This window comes from Cladophialophora immunda, assembly GCF_000835495.1.
Source record: "Cladophialophora immunda strain CBS 83496 unplaced genomic scaffold supercont1.1, whole genome shotgun sequence".
NCBI classification, from domain to species: domain Eukaryota; kingdom Fungi; phylum Ascomycota; class Eurotiomycetes; order Chaetothyriales; family Herpotrichiellaceae; genus Cladophialophora; species Cladophialophora immunda.
In genome coordinates, this window is record NW_015622541.1 from 5459036 (window position 1) to 5482640 (window position 23605).

General features: G+C 53.8%; 7 protein-coding genes across 9 annotated transcripts; 3 read left to right on the top strand and 4 right to left on the bottom strand.

Annotated features, from left to right (window-relative positions):
* Window positions 1-7: 7 nt before the first annotated feature.
* PV07_01594 (uncharacterized protein) lies at window positions 8-1740 on the bottom strand. Its single transcript, XM_016388132.1, has 2 exons — window positions 1307-1740; window positions 8-1245 (listed from the first exon to the last, which is right to left on the bottom strand). The coding sequence occupies exons 1-2, from the start codon at window positions 1454-1456 to the stop codon at window positions 295-297; spliced, it is 1101 nt and encodes a 366-aa protein (XP_016255060.1). The 5' UTR covers window positions 1457-1740; the 3' UTR covers window positions 8-294.
* PV07_01595 (uncharacterized protein) lies at window positions 1499-5742 on the top strand. The gene is made up of 6 exons (XM_016388133.1): window positions 1499-2396; window positions 2475-3557; window positions 3612-3828; window positions 3881-4374; window positions 4446-4880; window positions 4976-5742. Exons 2-6 carry the CDS (start codon window positions 3210-3212, stop codon window positions 5426-5428), a joined length of 1947 nt encoding a protein of 648 aa, XP_016255061.1. The 5' UTR covers window positions 1499-2396; window positions 2475-3209; the 3' UTR covers window positions 5429-5742.
* Window positions 5491-8331, bottom strand: PV07_01596 (uncharacterized protein). The gene is made up of 4 exons (XM_016388134.1): window positions 7415-8331; window positions 6258-7361; window positions 5932-6173; window positions 5491-5836 (listed from the first exon to the last, which is right to left on the bottom strand). Exons 1-4 carry the CDS (start codon window positions 7939-7941, stop codon window positions 5646-5648), a joined length of 2064 nt encoding a protein of 687 aa, XP_016255062.1. The 5' UTR covers window positions 7942-8331; the 3' UTR covers window positions 5491-5645.
* A 615-nt stretch (window positions 8332-8946) lies between these two features.
* PV07_01597 (uncharacterized protein) lies at window positions 8947-11199 on the bottom strand. Its single transcript, XM_016388135.1, has 4 exons — window positions 11177-11199; window positions 10964-11126; window positions 9578-10883; window positions 8947-9516 (listed from the first exon to the last, which is right to left on the bottom strand). Exons 2-4 carry the CDS (start codon window positions 11006-11008, stop codon window positions 9182-9184), a joined length of 1686 nt encoding a protein of 561 aa, XP_016255063.1. The 5' UTR covers window positions 11009-11126; window positions 11177-11199; the 3' UTR covers window positions 8947-9181.
* Window positions 11200-11988: 789 nt separating this feature from the next.
* Window positions 11989-13398, top strand: PV07_01598 (the record flags this gene model as incomplete). 3 transcript variants are annotated; one of them, XM_016388136.1, is made up of 4 exons in its annotated part: window positions 11989-12281; window positions 12367-12634; window positions 12707-12797; window positions 12898-13136. In XM_016388136.1, exons 1-4 carry the CDS (start codon window positions 12145-12147, stop codon window positions 13134-13136), a joined length of 735 nt encoding a protein of 244 aa, XP_016255064.1. In that variant the 5' UTR covers window positions 11989-12144. The 3 variants fall into 3 exon arrangements, with proteins under 3 accessions (XP_016255064.1, XP_016255065.1, XP_016255066.1); XM_016388137.1 differs by having other exon boundaries at window positions 11989-12634; window positions 12898-13398; XM_016388138.1 differs by lacking the exon at window positions 12898-13136 and having other exon boundaries at window positions 11989-12634; window positions 12707-12872.
* Window positions 13399-17544: 4146 nt separating this feature from the next.
* PV07_01599 (uncharacterized protein) lies at window positions 17545-19627 on the top strand (the record flags this gene model as incomplete). The annotated part of the gene is made up of 2 exons (XM_016388139.1): window positions 17545-17867; window positions 17916-19627. The coding sequence occupies exons 1-2, from the start codon at window positions 17693-17695 to the stop codon at window positions 19625-19627; spliced, it is 1887 nt and encodes a 628-aa protein (XP_016255067.1). The 5' UTR covers window positions 17545-17692.
* A 267-nt stretch (window positions 19628-19894) lies between these two features.
* Window positions 19895-23512, bottom strand: PV07_01600 (uncharacterized protein). Its single transcript, XM_016388140.1, has one exon. It carries the CDS (start codon window positions 21455-21457, stop codon window positions 20351-20353), a length of 1107 nt encoding a protein of 368 aa, XP_016255068.1. The 5' UTR covers window positions 21458-23512; the 3' UTR covers window positions 19895-20350.
* Window positions 23513-23605: the final 93 nt, after the last annotated feature.

Below are 23605 nucleotides of genomic sequence, written 5' to 3' on the forward strand. Positions count from 1 at the left end.
GAAAAAATCCAGCCAATCATGGATTAGCTATTTCGCAGCAAGGATATGTACTCCGTGTATAAAAGTCACCCACAGGCACCCCTCGACCTCACCCGCATGCCTAATCCCTGGTGCTTTCAAAACCATCTCAAAATATTGCGGACTCTAATCAAACAAGTTGTTTGCAGACGGGTGTCTCGCAGGCGACGAAAGTTGTTGAGCGACATCCTGTAGAGACGTCAAAAGGACGCTGCCATGCTCCCTTGCATCAACTCCGCGCGGGTGCTTTGGTTCTCTGGTTTCATGCGAACCCTCTCACGCATGGCTGTTAGACCCCTTGGGCTTGGCGCCTACGACGACCTTCTCCTCCGCCGGGCCAAGGCCGCTTGACTCGTCTCCAGCGGATGTCTCGTCGGTCAGCGCGGCATCCGCAGCCTTGGATTTCATAAAGGGGTAGTGCCCTTTGGTCTCCTTGAACCTCAACAGGACGAAGCCTGCGATGACGACGATCCAGAAGACGTTGTACCCGATGACGCTGCCGTAGGTGGCGCTGTTTTGCCAACCGAAGAGGGCGTTGAAGATACCCCAGCCGCCGCCGCCGTTCAGCAGAGGGTTGCAGCAGTTCACATGCCAGACGATGGACCGGATGTCATATGACCCTGGGCCCGAGCCGCTCTCGGCGGCATCGCCACCGGTTGCCCGGTTAAAGGCGTTGTTTTCGAAATACCAGATGCTCCGAGAAAAGAGACCAGCCGCGACAAGGTAGAGGAAGCAGGTGCTCGCAATGAGGAAGAGCTGCAGGGGAGCCATGTTGCCGCCCTTGTAGATGAGGAAGCCCACTGCACAACCAGCAGCGAGGCCGCAGACCGTGGGTAACGGAATAGAGCTGGCCTGAACGCCGAGACTCACGCCCCCGATGAAGACGATGGCTTCGATGCCCTCACGCAGAATCGTGATGAAGGGGAGGAGGAACATAGCATACTTCTCGGCCCACCCCTTAATGCGACTGCCGAGTCTGCCATGTCTGTTGTCCTTGGCTTCCAGGGCCTTTGCAAGCTTGACTCTCCATTTGGCCTGCATCTTGGAGACGCGCAGAAGCGCAGCACCCATGATTGCGATGATAATGGAGGCAATCAAAGCAAAAATACCCTCCCAGAGGTCCTCGGTGGTTCCCCAGGTGTTGGTTCCAATGCCATAAAATGCGCCGATCATTCCGCAGCCGATTATCAGACATATTACGAACCCTACCAGGGTGCCGTACCAGATCTGCAACACGCCAAAGGTAAGGACAACAATCGGTCAATGGGCCGGTGGAGCCACAACGTACCTGGTTCCGCAGCTTCTTATACACATTCTTGTCTCGATCTGGGCCCAGCTGTTGCTTGAGAAAGGATAGCAGGACCGAGACGACAATTGTGGTTTCCAGCGTCTCTCTGAAGACGATGAAGAAGACCGGGACGGCGAAGACTTGCGGCATGGTTAGCGGCTGGTGCGTGTGACTTTCAACCCTGGTGAGCTATAGAACCCCTGTCTCCCTTCCTGACAGTACTGTTTCTGGCCCCCTTTGTTCTTCGAGTCACTCTCTCGGAAACTGGTAGGCAGAGGATAGGGAGAAAATTGAGCGGCCGAAGCTGGGAAGACTGCATCTGATAAGATTATGTGCTTGGAAGGCAGGCCCCTTGAATTCAGGTGATGGATGCATGGAAAAAAAGAGCCATGGCCGGTGGCTGAGTGGTGATCGAGGGGCGAGTGATGAGTGGTGAATGCTGAGTGGTGCGCAGGCGCATGGAGCTTGCAGAGTGGGGGACAAAGGCGACATCGACTTTTCTTGGCCACGAAAATGCCAGTCAATGCCACGAATTCGCAGCCTGCGCCCAGAATTTCCGCCTCTTCATCAGTCCACTCTGCCGATGTCGCTCTCACGCTGCTCGAGTCCATATCCTGCTGTTCTGGACACTCCTCTGGTCCGCTGCCAGGTTCCACTCCGTCCTACTCTCCCCTGTCCACCATGCCCTTGGGGAAGGCCGCTCGCCTGCGCCCCGGCTCACCTCGCAGAAAGTTAGCGATCGCCGCTCGCTGCCGCCCCCCCCGCGAAAGGAGGCGGTCGATTGGTCAATTGGCAAACACAGCTTGTGGAAACACTTTCGTCGGCTGATGCCCGGGTTTAGGAAGAACACGATTGAAATTCTGCTTCTTTCGTGTGTTTGATCAGCCAGGGAAATTCTCTGCTTTGCACACATGCGCGTCACAGGTGTTGCCTCGCATGGCCCGGCTTCACATCGACTTTTCCCACTTCAATCCTTGGTCTTCCCTTGTCTCTGTTGACGTTACCCTTCAGGTTTGATTAGGCTCGCTTCAACCACAGCTGCAAGCCACGCCTCAAAAGACGGAGGGTTGCACGGTCGGAAAAGCACAAGGTTCGTTACTCACTTGGCAAGTCTTCATTGCTCACTTGGCAAGTCTTCGTTCGATAAAGAAAACTGACCGCAGTTTAGCTCACGCCCAAGTCGATTGGACACGGGTCCACCAGATTAGATCACAGCTCTTGATACTATTATTCAATTTTTATCTGATCAATTGCTCGCACCACCTCTATCCCTCTATATCCCTCCTGTCGCCCTCGTCGACTGCGCGCCGAGGCGGTCTCTCTTCGTCTGTGTAACTTCTCTCTTTCAGACATCTGCAAACCCGGACCTCTTTTCCATCGATGCCCATGTGTGGCCCAATGCCTTGACCCCTACAACTGGCCAGAACCGACGCTTCGACCGACCAGCTTGGCGACGACCAAGCATCAGCTTGTTCTCGCTCTGGACCGCTTCTGCCAAGGGGACCCTGCGGTGTCAAGCTCTTCTCTACGGATTGAATACTTTTCGTCTTGGCTGTTCGCTTGACGACTTGCATTGCTCTCCACTATCCAAGCCCGATGAGCCCGCCATTCAGTGCGAAATCCTCAGACCACGAAGGAGTTGATGGGTCTCTCCTTCCCTGCTGATCCGGCGAGTTGAGTGATAATCTTATCAGATCGTCCGCCTGACTTTTCGAATTTTCTGCCACGCCGGAGCAGTATCGGAGCAACGTCGAGGGTCGCAGGGATCGCTGGACGCTTTGGCAAGTTTTTCCGTTCTGCCGGCAGAGGACTTTCGGAGCATCGCCTTTCAAAAGATCTTATCTGATATCGATGGTCGACATCTTTCCTTGTCTCTAACGAGCACGACTCATAGCCAGAAGTCATGGCGCTGTCCCTGTCGAATTTCTTCTTCCTAAGCACAGTCTTTCTGCTGTCATTCGCCTCTGCAGCAACACGGGTGTATAACTTCACTGCTGGTTGGATGACCACGAATCCCGATGGCTTGTTCAACAGGACTACTATTGGCATCAATGGCCAGTGGCCTTTGCCTCGAATCGAGGCGGACGTGGGCGACAGGATCATTGTCAATCTGAAAAACGATCTGGGAAATCAGTCTACCTCAATTCACTTCCACGGGCTGTTTATGAATGGCTCTAATCATATGGATGGCGTCGCGAGTACAACACAGTGTCCAGTCCCTCCGGGTGCCACTTTTACCTATGATTTCAATGTGTGCCCAACTTCTGCTTCAGGAACCTCATCCCCGGACTAACGCAGAAAACAGGTCACCCAGCCAGGCACGTACTGGTACCATTCGCACGTTGACGGACAGTATCCGGATGGCTTTAGAGGGCCACTGATCATTCACGACCCGCAAAACCCCTACGCAGACCTGTACGAGGAGGAGTTAGTATTGACGCTCTCAGATTGGTATCATGAGCAAATGCCCCCACTCATCAAGAAGTTCTTGAGCGTGACCAATCCCACGGGTGCTGAGCCAGGTAAGTCGAAATCCATCCTTTGTTCTGCATGGACGCTAAGTCCCTGGACAAGTACCACAATCTGCCCTTATGAACGACACCCAAAACCTCCAAATTCACGTGCAACCTGGCAAGACCTACTTCTTGCGCATAGTCAATATGGCCGGCTTCGCTGCCCAGTACTTTTGGATAGAAGGGCACACTTTCCGCATCATTGAGGTGGACGGTGTATATCATGAACCCACCGAGGCAAGCATGATTTACCTGACTGCTGCACAACGATACGGTATTCTCCTGACCACCAAAAATGACACGAGTGCCAATTTTGCGATCGTGGGTTCTATGGACCAAGATTTGTTCGACAAGATTCCCAAGGATCTGAATCCAAACGTGACGAGTTTCTTGGTCTATGACGCAGAGAAACCTATGCCGACGCCCAAGCTCGTTGATTCATTTGAGCCATTTGATGATATGAAGCTCCGACCCACTGATGGAGAGGAGCTGCTTGAGGACCCGGATCTGGTCGTCCAGCTCGATCTGATGATGGACAATTTGGGCGACGGAGTCGTGAGTTCCGTCCCGTCCTGCAACTTTTCTCCAGCAGGCCTTTATTGACATCGGCGCGTTTGCCGCTTTAGAACTATGCCTTCTTCAACGGCATCACCTACGTCCGCCCCAAGGTGCCCTCGCTGTACACGGCGCTGACAACCGGCGACCTTGCCACCGACGCGACCGTCTACGGCGTCAACACACACGCCTATGTCCTCGGTCACAACGAAGTCGTCGAGATCGTCCTGAACAACCAGGATCCCGGGAAACACCCATTCCATTTGCACGGCCACGCCTTCCAGGCCGTGGTGCGTGGTGCCGACGACTCGGGCGACTACGACCCCAACGCGGTGACGAACGGGAGCTTGGTACTTCCCCGAGTCCCCATGAGGAGAGATACGCTCTTGGTCCGACCGAACGGCCATATCGTGATGCGATTCAGGAGCGACAATCCGGGCGTGTGGTTGTTCCACTGCCATATTGAATGGCACGTCGACTCGGGCCTGGTCATGACTTTTGTCGAGGTATGTTTTTGGTCCGAGACCTCGTCTTGTCCCCCGATATCTCCAACCAAGAATCCATGAATGACAAAACCATCTAATCTGACCACACGTCACAGTCCCCCTTGCTCCTGCAACAAACCCTCTCTGCGCGCATCCCCGACGATCACTTGGCCGCCTGCGCCGCGCTGGCCCCGCCGATGCCCACGGCCGGCAATGCCGCGGCCAACACGGCGGACCTGCTCGACCTCACGGGCGCCAACGTCTCGCCCGCCCCCTTGCCCGACGGCTTCACCCCGCGCGGCATCGTCGCGCTGACCTTCAGCATCGTCGCGGGCCTGCTCGGCGTCGCCACCGTGGTCTGGTACGGGCTCGGCGAGATGGGCACCATCGAGACCGAGCGCGAGAAGGCAAAGATCCAGAAGGTCGCGGTGGAACGGGGCGTCGTGTCTCGCTTGCCCACGGACACGTCTGCTGCTTCCTCCGTGGGCGGTACCGGCGTTCTAGCTGGGGATGGGGGAGCAAGTCCCGCGGATCTTGGGAGAGAGGAGATCACGAGGTCGGCCAACTAAACTCATATATGGTGACACATCTAGGCCGTCTTCACAGAGAAAGTGTAAGGAAAGGGAACAAATCAGCTGAACTTATATTCCCCTATCATGAACGTATCTTGCTTGACGCCCCGTCTGCTGGGATTCCTTTCGATACGCAGCCTCTCTCCCATATGTTCATAGTCGTGACGCCATCAGAGCTTAATTTCTCTTCTGCGAGACACACCGCAACCATTCACTAAGAACTGTTCTGGCTCAAGGTGACCTGATCCGTGACCAACATGCCAGCAATACTTGCACTAGTTAATGTCGAGAGCACCCCAGAGAACAACGCCGAGAGCGCGACACGAGACACGTCGCCGGAGCGAGAAGGTGCGATCTGACTGAGCACGCCGATTTGGGTGCCAAGGGAGCCAAAGTTACCAAACCCTGCACGAACAATTAGCATCAAGTGCGTCGACCGATGGGACGAATCACGCCAGTGCGCAACTGCAGAAGGGCGCTTCGAGTTCCGGAAGACTTACCGCACAAGGCGTACGTCGCAATTAGCTTTGACCGCGGACTCATGTCGATGTACTGTGCCTCGCTGGTGAGAGAGTTATACGCAACAAATTCATTCGCGACGACCTTGATCCCGATGAGTTGTCCCACTTTCAGCAGGTCGTCGCGAGGCACTCCCAAAAGGAAGGCCACTGGGTAGCAGATGTACCCCAGGATTAGCTGGAGGGTCAGATAGGGTTCGCCATCCTGGGTGATGTTGATGTATCTATTGCAATGACAGACAAGTCAGTGGGTCGGAATTTCAGAACGTTAACAGACCCTTGTGGGCTGACATATGGCGAGAACTCACCTTCCCCACCACCCTAGAAGAGCATTGATCAACCCAATCAATGCGATAATGCAGAGCAAAGTAGCCACGATCATACCCGCGATCTTGATACCAAGCCAAGCACCATTGGCAAACGCGTGCAAGGCATTCGTTGCGCGATGTTCATCGTCGTCAGGAATGACCACCCGACCTGAGGTGATGGTCTCTTCCGTTTCCGGGTATCGCATCTTTGACACCGCCAAAGACGCTGGGATCGACATGATACAAGAAGACACCAGAGCCTGGGGATTCAAGCCCAGACCGATATAAGCCACCAGCACAGACCCAGCGATGGTCGCGAAGCCAGAGCACATGACTTGGTGGATTTCGGCCAGGGTCAAGTGAGGTACGAACGGACGCACCAGCATAGCCGACTCTCCTTGTCCAATGAAAGGAGAAGCTGCTGCCACAACAGCCTCAGCACCAGAGACACGCAAGCTCCAGAAGAAAAACACTGCGAATTTGCCAATGAACCATTGCAGGACGCCGAGGTAGTACAGAACCTGCACGAAGGCGACGAAGAAGATGATCGGCGGGACGACTCCAGTCAAGAACCAGTGCAAGTCGATGACACTTTCCGCCGTCAGAAAAGAGGTGCCCTGGTCTGCAAATCCCAGCAGCTGGCGAGCGAGGAAGGAGATAAAGTTGAAAATGTCGTAACCGGCCTTGGTTCGGAGCACGAATACCGCAATGACGAACTGTGTCAACATGCCACCGATGACTGTATGCCAGCGAATCTTGCGACGGTCACGCGACGTGATCCAAAGAAGGGCTATCATGACCGCCAGCCCCAGGAGGGAGATGGCACGATTTCCACGAGTATTGTCGGCAGATTCCTCTGAGACAAAGGATCCAACCAGAATGACGGCCAGAGCCACCAGCGCAGCAAGCCAGATGCGGAGCTTCTCCGGGATAGCCTGGTAGACCCTGACGCCCGTGTTGTTCCAGACAAAATGCATCGGTCGGCTGACGATAGTGATGGGAACCCAGAAAAAGATCAGGCGCAGGGTGATGGCGAGATAGAGGAGGAAAGGAATCAGCCAGCCCAGGTCGTGGCGGTGCATGACCAAACCAGCGATCCACCATCTGCGGCAACAAATGAGGGGGTTTTTCATCGCGAAAAGGTCGATGGGACTCACCCGGTAAATAACAACCAAATGAAGAGGTGAACAAAGATTTTGTATTTTCCATATGCTCTTGAGAAACGATGCTTCTTCCCGTCATCCTCTGAGCCGTTGGTCATAACGCGCGTGGGATCCACGTCTCCTTTCTCAGCATCGCCCATGGTGATGAAGTCCTTCTCGTCGACCGGTCCCGAGGGATGTCGGAGCTGGTGTTTCACATAGTCTTGAGGGTTTTTGCTCGCAACATGCTCATCAACGGTGGTACCATCGGCGTAGAGGACCTCGTCATGGCGACCGGTCAGCGAGGGGCGGCCATGGTGCAAGTGCTTGTGCTGATGCTCGTGGGAGTAGTGCAGAGCTAAATCTGGATTCTCGTCGACGTCCTTCTGCATGGAAGGGTTGTGGCCATGAGCGGGAATGTCGTGGTGTGTCCGTCTGCGCTCTCCCCCCTCAGCAGGCGCATCGGTAGGGTGCATGTGGACGACGTGGTCGTTGATCACCCTGACCTCCTTTGGCTCGATGGAGTCTGGGTTTGAGCTCATCCTGCAGGCTGTCTCCGCTCGTGCTTGTCGTCAAGGTATTTGGAGAGTACAGTGGATCGCAGAAAAGAAAGAGCGACCAAGAGGACAGGGACGAAAGCGACAAAGGTGATCAACCACGGAGACATGGTGGAGTTGGGGTATTAATTATGTGTTTTTTTTTCTTCTCCAGGCAATGAGTGCGTGGGTAGTGAGCACCAGTGCTGCAGGGTGTGGTCTTCGAGAAATCCGTAAGAGGATGGCAGCTCCGACGAGCTTGCAGGGGGCACACGGGGTGGAATTGTGCGAATCTCAATGCAGGGTGGATCGTAGAGGTAGTGGTGATCTGCTTGCCGAGGACAATCGTATACAGGAGGAGGGAAGATGAGTGGTGGGATACAAGCGGAAGGATGGTGGTTCAACGCCACCGATGCTCCTCTCGTTGCAACGCTACAAGTCTTGGCATTGTTGTGGCTCGAGATGCGCCTCGTCTCGTCTCATCGGCTGCGCCGCGGCCTGTCGTCCTCGTGCACAATTTCCCCCATCTCAGCCTTGAATCGACTTGCTTAAGGAGGCAGTTCGCGCTCTACTATCAGGCCAAGCCGTGCCATGGCACCTTGCCAAGTGATAAGAGAGGGATCCCACGGTCAACTTCTGGCTTCTTACAAGACCGATCGCTTCGCTGTTGCAGCTCCAATGCAACATGGCTGTCTTGGGGCTGACGGTTGTTCTGACGTCTCCGTCGAATCAGAGACCTCCCGCCTTCTATATCCCCTGGTCGGCGGCTGTGTTACAATCCACACTTCGGTCGCCTCCGCTTTCTGGGCAGGCCCAAGGATTCTTGGATGCCCCATCTCGCGCAGGAAGGTGGATAATGAGGGCACCAACAAGAGATAGACGAACGCTCGTATACGCCGTTCACCAGGTCACAATTGCCACAGTCGATGGAGTCCGTGCTGGCAGCCTCGGCCCCTTCCAGATGCCTTGCCGCCCGCTGCAGACAACCTTCCGGAAAGCACAATTTCCAGCCGAGATAACGGGAATGCTGACCGCTGTGGACAGCTCCTTGCGTATTGTTTTATGTAGCAGAAAGTAGACAATCCTGTTGGGTGGCCTTCATCCCGGAAATCAAAGTTATTTTTCTCGCCACGAACCCTTGCTCTGCCAACTCCTCGCTATCGACCAAGCCAGGACAGAAATGGTATATACACTACGCAGGAAGCACATTGAACCATGAAATATTCCACGCAGACCCTCCGTGGACTCAGAGCTCGCTGCCTAGCAATGACCGTTGCAAGGCTTGAGGACTCTTGTCCTCGCCGCGCGTGCTCAAAATGCCAAACCGTAGGAACACTTCGGAGCATGTGACCAGAATGGAGATGACGATCAGGACGATGATAATCCAATTGATCCGCGACATCTTATCATCGGAAATATAGTCTGACAAGACCTCGGTCAAGTCAAGGAACACTCGACAACGTTCGTTGAGAATCTGGATCCGCGGTTTGATTTCAAGATACTCGCGTACCGCGTTGTACAGAGGATGCAAGGTAGGCTCACTATCCCAAATCAGGTTGGGCACGTCGAGGACATTCGATGCTAGATGGCGGCAAAGGTCAGCGCACATGTCTCTTACAGATATGCCGAAAGGTAACCTTACACAAATTGACCTCCACTCGACTCTTGTACAGGCCTCCGAGCAGCTTGATGACTTCTTCTCGTTTCAGTCCCAGCTCACCTGTTTTGGCCAACTTGCCGGGGACGTCTTTTGCCGCCTCCATCTGCGCAGCCATGGTTTCCTCAAAGAAGCTTAGCTTGGTGCTCTGGGCAATAGCATGGCTGATGGCGAGCTTGATCATATGGTCGCCGCTCCGGAGTGTAATCATGTCGTTGTATACTCGTGGGCGCAATATCTCATTGTTGTACTCAAAGTGAAAGTCTTCCGTTTCGAAATCTTCCTCATCCAAGGCATTTGTGGTTAGTGTGATCGGCGATACGATGTTGGTTTTCTGATCCACAATCGTGGCAAAGGCAAAGTCGGCCAGAACATCTTTCTCCTGCTTCTCACTAAAATTCCAAAATACGACGACTCCGTAGCTGAAGACAAACATCTCTGCGAACCGGTATGCATCGGCAGGGAGACTGGCGCCTGGACTGTTCGATCTTTGTGAATGGTCACTCTCTCTCCGCTGCCCGTTGAGCCGTGGCCGTTCAAGTTCGCTTGGGTCACCGGAATTTGAGTCAACAGGCTGCTCATCCGGGGTGTAGTTACCTCGCACGGAATGTTGCTCCTCTTCCTCTGCGTAATACGGTTCCCGGTAATCTCTTTGCTCGCTGCGGGCGATTTCTTCGTCCAGGACCGTTCCGCCTTTAGCGCTCTGGACTGGTGGGCTGCTTCGGATTCTGTAACCTTCATTCCCCGGTAATAGTGGCAGATGATACGCGCAGTATAGGCAGTCGTCATAGAGTTTAGCTCTGGCACCATGACGCTGCCTGACAAAGGTCGCCGTAGACTGCAGCTTGTATGCTTGAGCTGTGCAGTAGGCCGTCACTCTGGGTAGCTCCTTTTCCGTACGTCTCGCCTTGGGCAACCTTTCCGCGTAGCTCTTAACACCTTCTTTCCCAGGTTTGCGATAGTCCTCGTCGTCTTTGGGCGGGCCTTTGTCGGCGTCGGGACCAAAATCACCTTTCTCTTCTTCCTCCTCGACGGCCTCGGGCAACAGAACTAGCTTTTCGGACGTCTTGGTGGATCGAGATGGCATATGCGAACCGACATAGCGACCAGTGAGTCTTGGATCGACAGGCCTGCCTGAGTTGGTTCGAAAGGCTCGAGGCCGTTGGGGGTGCCTATTGTGAGCGGAGGGGACATCGGAAGCATATTGGAGGACGCTGTCTACGGTGATGAATCGAGCAGGTTGTTGCCTTCGGGTCTGCGGGAAAGGCCTCGTTTCGCGAGGATCAGAGACCTGTTCGAGTTCGATGTTAGTTATCGCATCAGCCAGCATACTGGATCGCTGTGGACGAGATCATTTCGGGGGAGACGGACCAAAACACTCGGCCCTCTTCTGGCCGTTGAGCTGGGGGGAGCCATATCGCTGTAGGTCGCAGCTACCACAAAAAGGCAGTCAAGAGGTTTCGGGGGGAAGAGGTAGTCCTAGTCGGATTGCAGGAGTGGTGGAGAGCAACGACAGAACCGCAAAGGCAAACCTCTGGAAGATGTCAGTGGTTCGTCATGCCGAGCGAGCGTCCTTGCCCTTACGCAATCGGACCATGCCAAGATCTGCTCAGAATCCGCCAAACGCCCGCCTTTACTACTCACAGCCATGTACGGAGTACTCTACGCGGGCGTGCACCGTGAAGGACATTCTGGATGCAGCATTATTCCTAGCCATTTATCTCTAAATGAAGTCCTGTGGCGTCAAGAGGCATTGAGCTAGAATGACAGCTTGATGCTCGTTTAGTCCCGCAGCAAGTCTAGTCAAGTGGGACTCTTCCACCCCCAGACAACGCCTGCGCTCTTCAATTGCATCTGACTCTCAACCCTGTTCTCATACAGTTTCGTTTTGCAGGTCTCGCATCACATCTCTTTTCCAGTCTGTCAGTCAGACGTAGACGCCATTGTCATCAGGAGCAAGAGGGTGATCAGTTGCCGTAGGCGAGCAGCCCCAGAAAGCGAGTCCCCATATGCATCTCCAGCCGACAAATGCCGCCCATCGCATCGACAACGCCCAGTCCCTGGTCAACACTCTGGGCCTCACTTTCCTGATCCGCAAGTCAGCTGAGCCTGTTGAAATTCGATCGAATGATTCTGTGACAAAAGACTGCGCTCTTGGCGAGATTCTAGGGGCTCGCCATGGTAATATACCAAGAGTGCAGCTTGGTACAATTTCGCAGACGGATATGAATGTTGTTTCGCCACGACCACAACGCAGAAACAGCACACAACGACAAGATTATAACTGATGAGCATGAGTTATGTCACTCTTCCTTTCTCCTTGGAACCCCTGCGAATGTGACCACGAGGAATGCGAGCGTGTCTGACAAATACATGACCTGTGATTGGTTCATGTCCCTGCTTGTCCGTGAAGGAACGTGTTCGAGCGTGACGCGACCACTGCTGTCGAAGCAGTGACAACGGGAATCTGGAGCTGAACTGCCTCTGAAAAGCAACATATAAGCAATGGCTACCAGTGACGGTGTGGATTTCGTGGTCTACCCTGCTCGAACATGTCCGAGTCTTCGCCCGTTTTATCACACACCGGCAGCGAAAAGCACCGCTCGAATGGCACGGTGCTGCGAGATCTGATCATTGGCTTCGCAGATGGGCTTACAGTCCCGTTTGCTCTCACCGCAGGACTATCATCGTACGTGGGATAGAGAACTCTGGGCCGTTGGGGGAGGAAGCCAAACTGGAGCCTTTCCCCCGGTTGGACTGACATTGCTGTACAGTCTTGGATCCTCCAAACTTGTCATAACGGGTGGCCTTGCCGAACTCTTCAGTGGATCGATCTCCATGGGGCTAGGAGCCTACCTTGCCTCTGTCACCGACAGGCAACACTATGACACGGAAAGACATCGAGAGCAAAAGGAGGTGGAGGAGTCACCGGAAGAGGAGATGGAGGAGATATACCGCATTCTGTGTGCCTACGGTCCCCAGAGAGCTGATGTCGCTCCCTTCGTCAACGCCATGAGATGTTACCCAGACCAATGGGTCCAGGTATGCTGCACACCATATCACCGGAGCGGCAGACTCGGCTTGGGTCTTCTGCTCACTACCGTGGTTTACTAGTTCATGATGGATTTCGAGTTGAAACTGGAAGAACCGGCTCGGCGTTCGGCATATATCTCAGCAGCTGTCATGGGAGTTGCATATTTCATCGGTAAATTTTACCCTTCACCCGTACCTTAGCTCGACTGTCCATTTACCCCTTTTTTCTATATTCACCCTATCGCTGACCAGGGGTATCCCACACCACCAAGGAGGCCTACTGCCCATGATTCCATATTTCGCCATCCACCATGCCACCACCGCTCTTTTTGTATCGATCGGCATCACCGCCGTCATCCTGATCATTTTCGGATACTTCAAGTGCGCCTTCGCCGGGTGTGATCGGAGACAGTCAATCTGGGGCGCTGCACAGACGCTGTGTATCGGCGCTGCCGCGGCAGGAGCGAGCTATGGGATCGTCAGAGCGGTGGATTCGAGCAACATCAGCTGATGTCAAACAATCGGCGACGAAAACGATGGAACGGGGGGCTAATCGAGATGGGTAATAAGAAGGGTTGGGGTCCCAGCCGGAAGGGAAGGAAAAAAAGGGGACTTAACAGGGCTCCTGAACATGGTATTCAAAACACTAGCGGTATAATCAAGAGGAGAGATACCTTCCCTGGAAAGAACTCTGTGGCTTCTGGTTCGCCATCTCAATGAGTCCACTCCAATAAGCAAAATACAAATCTCGACACCTCGGGGTCAGAGCACGGTTCTTTCAATCCACCCTTTAGGTCTATTTCCGGTACGCCAATGCTGCTCCAAACCCATGATACTCCTCTACGTTGCTTTCGCAGACCTCCCTTGTCCGAGGATGGTACCTGGGTAAGCTTAACATACTATCGAATGCCGGTATGAGCTACAGTCGTCCCTTTCCCACACAGACCACCTCCCACGAGATCGACGAGGATCGTGACCCGTCACCGTGGTCATCAGCGAGTAATCAAACGTGAAGGCGAATGAAGGGGGCAAGGACGTTGTGCAATCGCTATCATTACTTTTCGAAGAACTTCTGATTCCGACCCTCGTTTGAATTCAAATTGGTTTTCCCCTTTTGTCCTGGCGTAGAAGGGGGGAGGGAGGCCTGCTGCCCTTGTCCCTCCTACCGCGGACACCTATTATAGGCTTAGAGTGACGTACACCTGGGAACTGAAGCGTATAGAAGGAGAATCCGCCCTGGAAGCCATGAATTGGCAAATTCCGCCCCGGTCAGGTAACAAGGGCGCCAATTCCAGTCAGTTGACCTTTGGAATAAGCCATCCAAGATCAGATATCGAGTGTGCATTCGAGACCGGCGGATCGGGATTTCTTTTGGCAATTATGTCTTAGGCGCTTCGTGAGCGAAAAACAGACTGGAGGTCTTCTCTTCTTGTCCTCGGTTCCGCGATCGAGTGGGAAACAAGTTCATGAATCCCTCTTCGATGCTTGGTCCCAAATGTTCCAAACTATACAAGATCAGTGCCAGGCGTGCTGAGACTTTAGAAGTAGTGTGAAGCCGTTGGTTCGGACCATAGAATGAAGGATGGTTCACGATTCTCGAGGATGACGAGTCCGCGTTTGTGGGAGCCTGTCTCCTGGAGTGACCATGCTGAGAGTATCCCTTTTCCCGTAAATACGAGATGGGAGTCGAAATCACTCACCCAGTTGCTCAGCTTCTCCATCAAACACGCAGAGTGCAAGACGCTGTTTTAGAGACAAAGGGTGAGTGACGCATCGCGAATGTTCTATTGGTGGTTCGGGATTTGTAGGGTTTAGAAGAGAGAATAGACGGGTCACATATTCCCGCGCTCGTCGAAAATATGTCCACCGCTCCAAAGATAAAGGTAGCACGGCGGGCTGGCTCAATCGACGCCATCCAAGACGTCGACAACCGAAGCCGAAGGGGCGTCTTCATACAACTTCTGGCGAGCTTGATCGGCCAGCGTGCCCTGAGGTCCAGTCTTCTCCTCGCGTCGATTGAGAAATGACAGGTATGTCTGCCAAATCACGGCGAAGAAGCCAGAGAAGGCAAAGCGAAGATGCGCTGGTACGAGAGTGAAATTCACTGCCGTCACGGCAGGCCAGAACTTGGCCGAGCTCACCACGCTTTCTGGCACGGCCGAGACAATACGGTGGAGAATCACCGAAGGAGCTTCACCGGTCAAGAGGGCTTGCATGCCGAAGAAATAGGTGTTAAAGATCGGCGCGAAGAAAAATTGTTGAATGACGACCTTGACCGTGATCGAAGTCCATTTTGAGGCATAGTTGAAGTGGGTTCCTAGAAAGAGGAACCTTGGGACCAAGACCGCGTTAGTATTTCTGCTCTGCGATTGATCTCCAATGTTTGTCAGTGACCTACCATTTGTAACCCGGTATAGACGCTAAGCTGCCCACTGTAATCATCCTCAATGTCCGCAGACCATCATACGGTTCTCCCCCAACCTCTTGCGCGAGCAGGTCGCCACAGAGGTACGTTGCCAAAGACGTTGTCAGGGCGATTGCCAAGGGTCTCCGTCTTTGCATCCGACTAAACCAGGAGAAAAAATCCTTGACAGGACCGAGACGGTGATACCAGAGCGGGCTGGGGACGTCGATTATTGAAGGCTCGGTCGAGTGGGGGACTTCGGTCACTATTTGGTTTGGGGTATGGGGAGTCTTCTGCAGTCCGGCCGTCTTGATCTGGTCTTGTGTAAAGACGTTTCTGCTGAAGTTCCTGTATCGAGGAAGCGGGCGGCGCCGGGAAACGCGCCAGAGTAGTCGTGTTATCATGATTGCAGAGGCACTTGAGAATAGGCTGTAGGCCTCGATGTAACCGGACTATCGCATGGTAGGGTTCGTTGTGTGACAAATGGTGAGTCGCGAGATGAGGCTATAGCTCTGAGAATTGATGACCTTGCAACGAGAAAACACCAGATATCACCAAGTCCATTGAGAGGTCTCGATGTGCTGTTGCGATGCAGCTCGTCAACAGTTGTACGCTGGTGACGTAGCAAGCCTCTGGAAGAAAACAATGTCACAGTCTGACAGAGAATTGATGCCATCTCAGAATCTAGCCAGCCACTCAATATTAGTGACAAGGTGATCGCCAGATCAAATATAGGTAATATTATTAATAATGATAAGGATACCGCTATTCCTGAGGACGGAATTAATATCCTTTTTAATGGTGGTCACCTTTAGTGGTCACCTTTAGGTCAATAGTGAATCACTTCTCTATACTATTTCTCGTCAGACCGTGCGACTTATTTTTGAATCGGCTCGGTGGGTGAAGCGAGGATTGAGTGATGTCATCTAACCCCCAGCAAATGGCCCAGCCTACTCGATACAACAGCCCCTCATCACAGGGAACCATGGGGATAAATGGACAAAGAGCTTTTCATATGACATAGAACCGATAGTCATGGTACATGTGTGCTTTACGAATCGACGTTGAGAATCCCAGACCCTTTCCTTCCCTACGGCTTCTTGTCGGAGCCCAGTCCAAAGAAGTTCTTCACACAGCCTCGTAGAATGCTGCCTCCCGGAAGCAGCCATCACTTTTCAAAATGATCTGCCATTCTCTCCTCTTGCGGTCTCTCTCGGAAGTCGGGTGTTTGACCGAGCGCGCTCTGGTCTGGACCCTGCGAGTCTTTGTCAGGCTCGACAGTGATAGAACGGGGACAACTCGATGAGAATAAACGAGCCACTTACGAGACCGGCCATATCTGTCCCACGCATCTGTCCATCCGAGATATCACCAGAGGGTTTGCCATATTTTGACTCATAACGCTCCAGTGCTTCCTGACGGGCTTCGTCTCCATCATATCCAATCCTAGGGTCCACCTTGTTCATTGCTTCAGATTTGTGCCTTGGGATTGCGCTGGTTCGACCAAAGGATGGCCCTCCAAAGGTATTGGGCGCTCGGTTCAGCTCTTGGCCCTTACCACTACCGAGTTCATCACCAGCATGTGCTCCTTGCCCTTCCCCATTTGCGGGGTGGAAATACTGTGGATCTTCCGCTTCAAGTTTGTCTCGCAGAGCGCCTTGATCTGACCCCATGCCAGACATCCCGTCGCTTTTAGACACCTTCAGCTTCTCAAAAAAGGCAGACATGGCGACGGACACAGGGGGAGTGCGTGTATTGTGAGGGATTATGTCGCTCACTGAAGTCAATAGAAGTCTCTCTTCGCAATGAGGACGTTCAATGTCGCCTCCTTACCTTTGCCATTGCATATTCTGACGCAACCAATGCGACATATTTAATGAGGAGTGTTCGACTGCAAACCCTGAAGACGTCATAAAGGCAAGGTGCCTCTTGCTGTTGAAGGCGATCTGGGCTCTGTGGCTGTTGATATCAATACCTAACCTCCAATGGGAACGGGGCATCTGCCGTCCCAGAGGGAGCTTGGATTGGTTGTCTCTTGCCCCATTGATAAGCTTCGCTGCTCCTGTATGACAGGGCTCGCCAGGGGGTCGGCACCGTTGAAGACAAGGGGCGGGGAAGAGATACTCTGGAAGATGTAGATTCATGCCCGTGGAGGCTTGTACTTGACACGTCCACAGATAACTGGAGCTGGCGATGGAGCAGCGACAACACGACAAGTGGGCAGTTGTTATATTGACTCGGAGTATATATATTCCGGGCTACCTTTCCATTCCAAACCGGATGCGGATTTTGGTTTCCCCGATGCGGCTGGCCTTACTCCGTATCAACCTCGAGATTACTCCATACCAACTTGTGGGGATTCGGCCCTCGTTCTTCCAGAGCCTTCCTTTCCCCTTGTATCACTGGCGGCCTTGGGCTGTGCTCCATCGATTGAATATCTGCTAGATATATGTCGGTTAAGACCGACATTCGTTCCCTTTCCTAGCTACGGTAGGCACGGTTGATCTCCAGCGGCCAGCTCCCCCCATCCTTACAAGTACGTTCCATGTCCCGCATCACCATCGACTCTCCAACCGAGTCTACCCGACTTCAGCCCTCCCCTGTCAGCCTTGACTGCCGCATAACCTCGAAGGAGTTCCCACGCAAATCCAAAGTGCAGCACCATGGACAAACTACCAGAAGAGATTCTGATCGAGATACTCGACTATCTCGAACCCGAGGACCTCATCTCCATCCAACTCACATGTTCCACCCTGTCCAAGTTGGCACGTGCCAACCGGCTGTGGAGGCACAAATGCTTCGAAAAGTCACCCAGTGCTTCCATGAGGGCAACCAGTAGTAACTTGAAAACCCTCATCAGCGCTGTACAAGGTCTGACTCTATCAGATCGCCCTCGTCAATCACGTGAACCTCGTTCGAACGGCCATGTGAGGGAAAGGCTAGGAGAAAGCGCCCGGGCTCGGGCTGTCAATCAATGGGATCTCTCAGGCGAAGGTGAACGGGTGGATTGGTACTCAGAGTACAAGGCTAGATATGCTCCCCTGAGTGTCGACTGGCTCGTGAACGACCCCACGAGACACCTCGAGATCAGAGGCGTTGCCTCTCTCGGTGCGACTGACCAGGCCCTTGGCTACCTGGAGGATGGAAGCGTCTGCATCTGGGATATCAGTCGAGGTGCCTCAAGAAGGAGAAAATTTCGAGAGCTGGGACGGAGCAAACCATCCATCCTATTTGCCAATGCCCATAAACCAGGTGAGACCCTAGTGGTGGATTGTGTGAGCGCCTTCCCGTCACAGCAAAATGCCTTCATCGCCGTCGGCAATGTATTGAACGAGATCGATCTCAACACTCTGTCTGTGGTGTCGCACGCAAAATATCCCTATCAGATAACTGCTCTGTCGCAGTCAGCCTATCCTGACCTGCCGTTAACGGTCGGCACTCAGTGGACCCTCCATGTCGTCGACCCACGAATCCCTGTCATTCCGGCCTCTCAGTCTTCTCATGAGCATATAGACGAAGTGCCGTGCACGCCAGGAAGCTCTACGGCAATCCTCCCCGACATGTTGGGAGAATTCTCAATACTTCATGCCTTCTTCGGCACGCCTCCCCCGCCGTCGTCCAAGCTGGGCACCCCGACACAGTTTCTGGGATCACGCCCTTCTCATCGCCCGCAGAATCGTCAATGGACGGGTTATGCCCGAGTCGATCCTGGGCCACTTTCAATTCTACACCACGCCGAGAACGAAATTCTCATCTGTGGTAGATTCTCCACTATACTATCCTACGACCGTCGATATTTCCCGCGGCTTCAATATGTCATTCATTCCAGTGCCAGCCTCTCATCTCTGACGTCGATCCCATACCCACCAGCTAGAGCGTCGCCCAACGTAACGGGTGACGCCACTCTTGTCGCGTGCGGCGAATACCGGGGCCGCGGGTCTCTGGAGCTATACTCCCTTCCGCACATCAAGTCTGGACAAGGGCAATCCAACCCGGACATGTCCTCCGGCTCCAGCCCCTCCGAGGACGACGAGCTCGGCATCACCAGGGACTGCTACCCGACCTCGGAAAACGGCGTCTTCAGCTACAAGAACCGCCAAGACGCGGCCAAATCGAAGCTCCTCTCCGTGGCGTCGCACGGCACCAAGATCGTCTTCTCCGACTCCGAAGGCGGCCTGAAATGGGTCGAGCGGGACGGCCACAGCCTCGTGCGCCGGTGGAACATCAACGGGTTCCAGATGATGGACAACCGCGCCATCGCGACCTCGGCCGCCGTGCACGGCGACTCGGTCGCGCGGAAAATCATCCCGCTCGACGAGTCCCCGGCCTCGTCGGGGGAGCGCGGCAATCGCGGCGACGCAGACCTGCTCGTGTGGACCGGGGAGAAGATCGGGATCGTCACGTCGGACCCGCAGTTTATGGACCACGAGGAAATGGTCCGCGAGTGCGAGGGCAACGTGGAGGAGAAGAGGGAAAAGGAGGAGCGCGAGAGGCAGGAGGAAGAGTACTCCAAGACCATGCGGCGGGCCCTCGAGCGGCAGGCCGATGAGAGGCGGTGGATGAGCCAGTTCAGACTTAAGAGGAGGGATTACTTCTGACCTCCTCTCTCCTTGGGCGCACAAGGCGTGGACGGGCGCTGGGCGGGACAAGACCCTGTAAGACGAGGCTGGGGACGCGCCATCCCTCCCCCAACAAAATGTCGGCGGGGTTATTACTTGGGCAAAACTGAAAGGCAAGAGACTAGATAGACTGTGTAGAGCTCCCAGCCATTGGCCCTCTTCGCAAACACTCCGGCCTGATTACCTATACTCCAGCATGTTCCCGTTGTACCCTGGCAATGCCGCTTGGAAGGCATACGTACACATTCTCGCAGGAGCACTCGATCAATTCTGGGAGACTGGGTTGTATTGTTTGTTATACATTGCTGAAGCTAGCTACCCGGCCTGTACCACGCGGTGCCCAACTCGACTCCTGATCCCTCACGCGACCGATTCCAAATCGACCACGCTCGCGTCATGCTCGGGTCGGATGCAGTTCCGCTGTGCAGCCATGAACGGTCCTTCAATCTCAGCAATGCTCGCTCACCCGCCCTCCAACCCTGCATGCATGCATTGCGTGCCTCGCCGGTAAGCAGTGGAACCTCGCAGGCAGAGAAGAACCAGGCAAGGAAAGAAAGGAACAGACTTAATTAGTAGGCCCACCAACCCTCACCACTGGATGGTAAAGCTGAGTTATGTAGACAAGTAATCATTCGTTCAACAATTGTCAAAATCCCTATCCCCCCCTTGAGCTGCCAACGATATCTCAGCTGGAGGTCATTATTATGAGATGACATTGTCATATTGATAGCAGAATGGACCCCCAGTGGTGCTGATCAGGTCCCTCACCGCAATGGGTTCCAATTGGAAGTAACCCCAGTCGGGTTCGATCGAATCGAGGGTTACCACTGGCGACTCCGGCGTGTTGAGCGCAGTCCCCGTAGACCCGTCTAACTGATCCGCCAGCTCGGGGTAGTTGGTCTGCCAACTCCAGTAGACCTTGTCGATCATGGTGTGCAGGGGATACCAAACAGGATCCTGGGCGGAGACGTGGATACTGTCCATCTGACCTCCGACGGAGAAGTGTGCGCCCGAGTGGATGCCCAGGGAAGCAGACCCGATGACACCGTTGAGGAGGAACTCAAAGTTTGAGGCGTTGGTCGCGTGTGCGGCGGCAACAAGTTCAGTGGTGTTGGTGTACGTCTGAGAGACGTAGGCGTTGAGGTCGCGCATCAGGCAGATTTCGTTGTAGGCAAACGCATCTGCTGGGAGCGTGCCGGTGGTAAGTTGCGTCGGGTCGATGAATTTCAGCGGCGCAATCATGTTTGCAAAGGGACCGGTCGTGACGCACCCACCACCTGTACCATGAGGAATGGTCAACTGCGCGCCCAGGATGATGGGACCTGTGTCGTTGTAGATTCCGTCGCCAGACATGGAGTACTCGGAGCCGTCGAAGATGGGGAACGCGTGCGGGTCGGAAGCTGTGGCGGCGAAGTTCCAGTATGGGAATGCTCCGGTATAGCCACAGGTCTGTTGCAAGTCTGTCTCATAGATCCAGAGGAAGTACCGATGCCAGGTCAAGAAGAAGGCGTCAAGGTGGACATATTGTGTGCGGTTCACATGAATAACGGCATAGTCCATGTACCTGTTGACGGCTGCGGGATATTGGACTGGGTCGAGTTGAGACGGTTGGGCCATTAGACACTTGACGGCGTCCGTGTATGCTTTTCGATCATCGGCAGCCATGTTGTTAAAGTCCACCCGAGTTTTGATGTTTTCAGGTGTACAAGACCAGTCGTCTCTTCCGACATGTCTCGACGGTGCAGCGGAGCCGATCGAAGTTAACAGGAACGCAGCGACAGTAAAGAAGGACAAGAGTGAGCACGGCATGATGGGCAATGTAAGCGAGAGTGCAGTGTGCCCGTGAATGAATAGTGAAGGTCAGTAAATACAGCAGCGAAATAGGGTTGTCCTCATTGTTGGGAGGGGAAAGAGCAAGTCCTTTGCCAGAGGGAGGACACTCGGACCTAAATACCAGTCATCATGGCGAGCCTGCAGCACGGGTTGAGCATCCTCGCCGACATAGCTGATGAATTTGCAGCATCTAGCCGTCCGTAAGCAGCAAAGCTAGGCGAGATGCATGAATGGTCCGCGTATAGGACAAGCTCTTTTCTTGATGGGTGAGAAGAAGTGGAGGGTCCGTGATGGAGGTGCGGTTTGCATCGTTGAGGGTCTCGATGCGTAACATACAGGGTTTATTGAGGAGGCTGGAGGCCTTGACGGCCACTCAAACTTTGAGATCACCAGAGCTGAGGGCAGATCCAAGCCATTGTGGGTTAGGCAGTCGCATAGGGCAGTGAGCTTAACCGGGCTTCATCTGCGTTCTCAGAGTTCGCAGAAAGACTGGGGTTCCTTGGCCAGGACAAAGTCATCAATGCTGGTTAAGGTCGTGTTGTCAATGCGGGGGATGCGTCCGGAGCTGCATATCTGGCTGGTCCGGATGCTCAGCCTTCCATTGAATCCGCCCTCTCCATCTCGACTCCGCTCTCTAGCACTCCGGATAGCGCGCAAGCGAAAGACTATCGTCTCCTTCCTCATTGATCTGTGTAAAAGATGTCTTTCCACCCCTCCAATATACTTGTGCTTCAGACTCTTTGAGCTTGGCATGTATCGTCGGTGGAGACACGGACTTCTTCCAACACCAATTGGGAGTCTGACACCCACAGCAGGCCGTTCTTTGCTGCAGTAGCACCGTGGCACTGACACTTGGCGAACGTATGGTTGCTTCTGGCCTGGCCTTCCTTCCGTAGTGTGCTGACTTGTGTCTGCTGCTGATGGTTGATGTGTCTGTCGTCGGCAAGCAAGAAGAGATCAGGCGGGTTCGACCCATGTGGCTGGAACTTGTTACCATAGCGGTTCGCATGTGCACATGTGCGCCAGTGAATAGATCCCGCCCACTAAGTTGTACAGTTGATGCGAGTTCGAAAGGTGTGCTCCGACACCACCGTATTCACTGCCCACCGAAAGCGCGGGAAATTTCTTTCCAGTAGATGTGGATCTCTGTGACATGGTTGGTTAGCTGGTGCTGGAATGCGCTGGTGATATTGGTTTGGACGAGACATCAATTTGTCCCTTATGTACGCAGGCATCCCCCACGGTGTGTTTTTGATCTTCTGCCGGGCAACACCTTCCTTCACCACGCAACCGCAACCATTTCGTTGTTGAATTCTCAAAGGGATGCATGTCAAAGAAATATGCCACCCAGTTGTCTGTGTCACGACCTTCTGATACTGTTCGTACAGTTGGCGTGTTATTAGCTTACTGGCCAGCAGGCAGGTCAGTGTGCAGTAACTTGGAGCACTCGGCGTCATCCAAAGATTATGCCAGCCTAAATAGTTTCAATCTGCCTAAAATTCGCGTGAACCGGGACGGGATGCATCAATATGGGTGGGACGCGAAGCTGTGAAGACCAACAGACATGTACCAGTCTGGCAGGCAGTGAACACCAGTCAGGCAGGCATGGAATCCTTGCGCCACATCCGCTATCTCAAATTCCTCAAAAGCACCAGGAGACTAGGGGGCAAGTGGACACTGAAATGAGACTTCGTCGTTGTTAGGGGTTCGCACAGCCACCGAGGGTCCTAAACGGTGTCCTCCATGGCAAAATTCTCTGAAAAGCTAGAGAAATTGATCGTCCATGCTGAAATGTATTGAAAGGAAGAAGCTCAAGGTGCTGTACATGAAGCCACACGGATGTCTCGTCGTCTGCGCAATCATTATGGCCCTGGAATTGCGCTGAGATCTCCTTCTTGGTCTCGCTTGGGATGGAGAAATCATATTCGGTTAAGTGAGAAGAGGTCCCGACTCTGGGTACGATAGGCATATCACGGCGAGCGGATGGGTAGAGCTGGATTCTGGTAAGATCTGGTCTCGAGCTGTCGCTGAAAATGAAACGCTCATTTCAAAGCTGGGTGAGATGGACGGCGAACTGCGCACTTTGGGTAAGACAGTTTCCACATAGGGCTGTCCATAAGCAGA